We start from the raw sequence: 4,823 nt of genomic DNA, 5'->3' as shown, positions 1-4,823 counted from the left end.
TATAGCTACTTTAGTAACTCCATCGATAATGGTCAAAATCGTCTTAGATAGATGTGAGCCGACTTCAACATTAACTGAAAAAAGATTACAATGTCAAACTCATTGAGACGGGAAGAAAATGTATTTTGCTATATATAGAAAGTACAGCTAAGGCATAAGGCTAGAACAATGCACAAGCAAACACACAAATATAGAGAAGATAAAAAAAAAACCCAATTCTTCCACGTTTATCTATATCGTAAATTTATATATAAACCACTTGTATATATATATATATGTTCGTGATGACCGACCCGCCATGTGATTTTTCCTTTATTATTCACATGGGAAGTCGACAATTCCCACATGACAAAAACGTTGGCCTAATCATATATATGAACATGTGGCCCAATTCCATATCTATATATTTCGAATTCATAAATTTACAGTTGAGAATATAGAATCTAGAATAAGCATAATTCGAGTTTTCTCACTTTCTGATGTTCTATAAGAAATATAATGTGGCATAAATAGTTGCTTGTTAAAATAATAAACATAATTTTAATATTATTAGGAATCTTAGATATAAATCTAGAAAACATATATAGTTGCGCGTTATTAATAATAAATAGTTGAAACATACTACATTTTATTCCTATTCTAGCCAATGCATAGAGAAGAGTAAGTGGAGTTTGGATTTATCCTTTACACATGCTTCATTCGGACAAAATATGTCGTTTGCCTAAAGACTAAAGTTAAGAAGTTGGGTAAAGCTTTTAATGCTTTTGCCGTCTCGTTCTATAGTGCTTAACACTTCCAAACCTAACATCATGTCCCAATTATTCTAACCGATTCATACATAGTAATAAATAAGATGTACACATTTCTACGAGTTTATATCATCTGTAGACTATAGTCGACTCTTTTTGGCTTTATCATTATCAACATGTATGGAAATCTATATAATTGCGGCTCACAATTAGCTAGCCTTTGCGTCCGTACCTCATTGAATCTTATTCTTTTCATGTTAAATGTTTTTGGTTTCGAAGTATGGATAGAATAATGAATGAACAATTATGTAAACTTTTATTCATTTATTAATGATAAGTTGATATTTTCGGTTTTAAAGGTTGTGGTTATGATTCGTGGAGTTAGGCTCGCGTCGGGTTCTACATGTTGAATGGCGATGCCCAAAAATGGATAAAAATTGTTGAATAAGGGCAACGTGAACTGTACCAAAAATTATCTATTTTTAGCCTCGATGTATGATACGTGTCTTTTTGTGATTGGTAACATTAGGTTCTGTATGTTTCATGATGAGTACGTCATCATGTGATATGGTACACACATCGATCCACATATTTATAGGCTATATACATGCCTAACTCCCATGTTTATGTGTGTACATATATATATGGATGAACGTTGAAGAGTTGCTTCTCGTATTCATCATACGCGTAAAATGATTGCTCTGTTTTAACGTTATTTGTTTTGACGTCTTGCTCTGTTTTTACATTCCAAAACAAAGCAAAACAAATGATTTAACTTATATGAATGTTTTAACTATAATTTTATATGTGATTATATATCAATTGGTTACTGGATAATTGTACTGATTGAGTATGACAGGAGATATGCGGATAAAGGCTTTTATCTTTAATAGATTTACCGCATATGTTATGGTTGTCAAATTAAAAGAAAAATGACCTTTTGATAGTACATTAATAAGTAAAAAGAAAAATCCATACGACGAGATTGGTGCAATCATTTGCACTGCATTCAGTATCACATAAACTTAAGATTACACCTTTTACAGAAATAAACTATTCATAACTGATCATTATATGTTAATTTGTTGCTTTATGAAAATTGATGTTTCGTTCGTTTTTTTTTTTTTTTTTTTTTTTTTTGTTGAAAATAATGTTTCGTTAGTTTCTGTGTATATATATAACTTGATATTACCAAACCCACTTTTTGTATAACTTTAATGTTTTGTGCTATGAGGATTAATTAGAGATTTTTGTATGTTTTTAATATAGGTATGTGAAAACTTCTAAACAAGGAAGTAAATAACAAACCTTATTTATGAGTTATTAATCATACGTAAAAACGAATTGATGTTCTGCGGATATCTATATAAATATTTTAATAACGTAAAAATATCCGGAAAAAATATATGACCCCTTCAACAACTTTATTTATGTATAACATGGGTTCATTAAAGATCCAAACTATGTATCAAGGATTCAGATAAATAACATTATATATTTTAATTATATCCCCAAACCTCGAAAACGAGGCAAAAACATATACATGTCACGTACTAATAATAGTACTCCTAAAAATCATATATAAATACTCAATTAATATTCCATGTTGTGTCCACCGGATCAACCAATCAATATCCATTCAGTAAATGCATTGATGACCAAATATCATCCATACCCCAATAGTTTTCACCGCTTTGATCATCAACCGTCATCGGTATCGGATAATCCACTGTTGCCGTGGCCGCTGTCGAATAGTTACCGTAGTTGAACTCCATATTGGTATGTTGATACGACGTTGGTGTAGGAGAATAAGTCTCCATCGGTTGATCTTGTGTACAAAAGACATTATGGCTCGACGTGCTAGCAGCTTGGTCGTTGATCTCTGAGCTATGATGAGACCCAACGGACGATGTTGTTGTTGCATCCGCTTGCTTGATGTACTTTTGGATTCTTGTCCTCCAGAAATTTTTGATCTCGTTGTCGGTTCTTCCTGGAAGGTGTTTGGCGATTTTCGACCACCTAATCATACATTTAAGAACTAATTGATTAGTGGCATCATTATTTACTATTATTATGACGCGATAATGATTGGTGTGGGGTAAGAGAGATTTAAGTATATGAATGCAGAGGACCAATGTAAGTACGTCTAGATGAAGCCAAAACATTAAGGTTTACGTCTATTTCAGTTGTGTTTGTCACGAGGCTTTTTAGGTTTGTACTATTGCTACATGTACAATGTTTGGATCTTTTTCATTTTCTTGATTTTTTGACTTTTTTTTGTTTTTGTTTTTTTTTGCTGATAAACCTAAAAAAAAAACGTCAATAAACTGTAATTCTAGGATTAACACGAAAAAAGCTAGAGGTCACTAAAATTTTGAAGGTTTAAAAAATAAAATAACTCCAAAGTTAAATAAAATAAGGGTTACGAAAATGAGTATTATTTTGGCTCTTCCCGTGATAAATTTTTGACCTTAAACCTAAGAATCAAATCTGTAACTAGTTAATTACAGATAAAATGAAACTATATTCACACTACCTTGAAAAGAAAAAAATATACCATTTAATTTGTTGAATTAGAGAATCATGTACCTTGTATAGTGGTGCATATATTCCAGCTCTATACATATAAACAAATAAAATAGAAATCGAATAAAGTATACAGGCATGGGAAAATCACTTGAATAAATTTGAAACACTTTATTCGTAAAAACATAAAAATATAAGATTTTGGGAAAAATATGTTAGAGCTATGAAGTTTGGGTGAGAAATATAGGCACGAGTTTTATATGTTGTTTTTGATAAAACGCACGAGGTTTAATGTTAGTGGCTACAAAAATTCCAACACGTGCAAACAAAAAGAAAAAAACTCTTAGCGAGCAACGTCTCTGAACAAAATTGAAAATTCGATCAAAGCTTATCACAAAGGTAATAAACGCTTTTTTGCTTTAGTCACCAAATGTCTTGCTTTATTGTCTTTTCAAAGATCTACGTGGCATATAGCTACAAGAGTATATAAAACGATTCAAAGTTGATGTTCTCAAGTAAATTATACTAACCTGTTTCCCCACTTAGCATGAAGTTCCATGATGATAAGTTGCTCCTCTGGCGTGATGTTTCCCCGTCGTACGTCGGGGCGGAGATAGTTTAGCCATCGGAGCCGGCAACTTTTTCCGGTGCGTTTTAGACCTATACATTCGTACACATAGCATCATTAATCATTATAGATCTCTTTTGATTATTTTACATAATTTATTCTATCACTAGGCCATCACTAAAGCATATATATATATATATATATATATATATCATCCATATACAAAAACGGTTTTTAGATTGATTCTTCAACAAAGAATGATTATAATAGATCATACATATTATACGATGTCAAAAAAAGTAGAGCATATAAATGTTATGAAAATATGGTTTATTTTTGTGTATATACATATATTTATTCATGTAAAAACAAAAAGAAATTAATGAACATAGTAAAAAGTATATTTTTATGTAAATTAAAATCTATCTTTGCATGTTATGAAGAAACCCTAGCTAGTTTGTAATTATAAACTATTTGTGACTAGATTTGATCTTAAAAGGAAACTAAACGAACTACCTGCAGATTTGGCAAGAGAGTTCCAAACACCATCGCCGTGGTTGGCGATATAGTTGATGAGAATAAGATCTTCTTCCATCGTCCATGGTCCTTTTCTTACCTCTGCTTCTGCTGAGGATCCTGGACCTCCACTACTTCCTCCTTTTTTTTCCATTTTGTTATTCTTTATTTAATTTGATTCTATATATACAAGATCGAATTTTAATTTTATATATATATATATATATATATTTTATAGATAGAGAGAGAGAGAGAGGAATATAAAAGGAGTACGTGAGAGAGTAAGAGAGAAGGTTGTGGTGAGTTGATATTGAAGGTTGTGGAAGGTGAGCTACTGCTTTTATAGAGACTAAATTCACCGCGTGATTAGCAACCTTTAATTAATCTCATTTCTTAATTAATTATGTATTACCTTAATCTTAGAGTGTTAATTAATTAATCATAATTATTATTTCGTTAGGGTT

General features: G+C 31.1%; 1 protein-coding gene across 1 annotated transcript; it reads right to left on the bottom strand.

The window, feature by feature from the left end:
* Window positions 2,151-4,573, bottom strand: LOC104790434 (transcription factor MYB21-like). The gene is made up of 3 exons (XM_010516188.1): window positions 4,360-4,573; window positions 3,806-3,935; window positions 2,151-2,768 (listed from the first exon to the last, which is right to left on the bottom strand). Exons 1-3 carry the CDS (start codon window positions 4,511-4,513, stop codon window positions 2,378-2,380), a joined length of 675 nt encoding a protein of 224 aa, XP_010514490.1. The 5' UTR covers window positions 4,514-4,573; the 3' UTR covers window positions 2,151-2,377.

This window comes from Camelina sativa, chromosome 6 (assembly GCF_000633955.1).
Source record: "Camelina sativa cultivar DH55 chromosome 6, Cs, whole genome shotgun sequence".
Taxonomy (NCBI): Eukaryota; Viridiplantae; Streptophyta; class Magnoliopsida; order Brassicales; family Brassicaceae; genus Camelina; species Camelina sativa.
The sequence above is the reverse complement of the archived record's forward strand: the minus strand, read 5'-3'. Positions and strand labels throughout refer to the sequence as shown.

Bases quoted from the DNA above. Each gene is read 5' to 3' on its own strand.
- LOC104790434 (XM_010516188.1), bottom strand. From the start codon at position 4,513: ATGGAAAAAAAAGGAGGAAGTAGTGGAGGTCCAGGATCCTCAGCAGAA. The intron at 3,936-4,359 runs GTAGTTCGTTTA...ACGAATGTATAG, and splicing joins CTCTCTTGCCAAATCTGCAG to GTCTAAAACGCACCGGAAAA. The intron at 2,769-3,805 runs GTTAGTATAATT...ATGTATGATTAG, and splicing joins CATGCTAAGTGGGGAAACAG to GTGGTCGAAAATCGCCAAAC.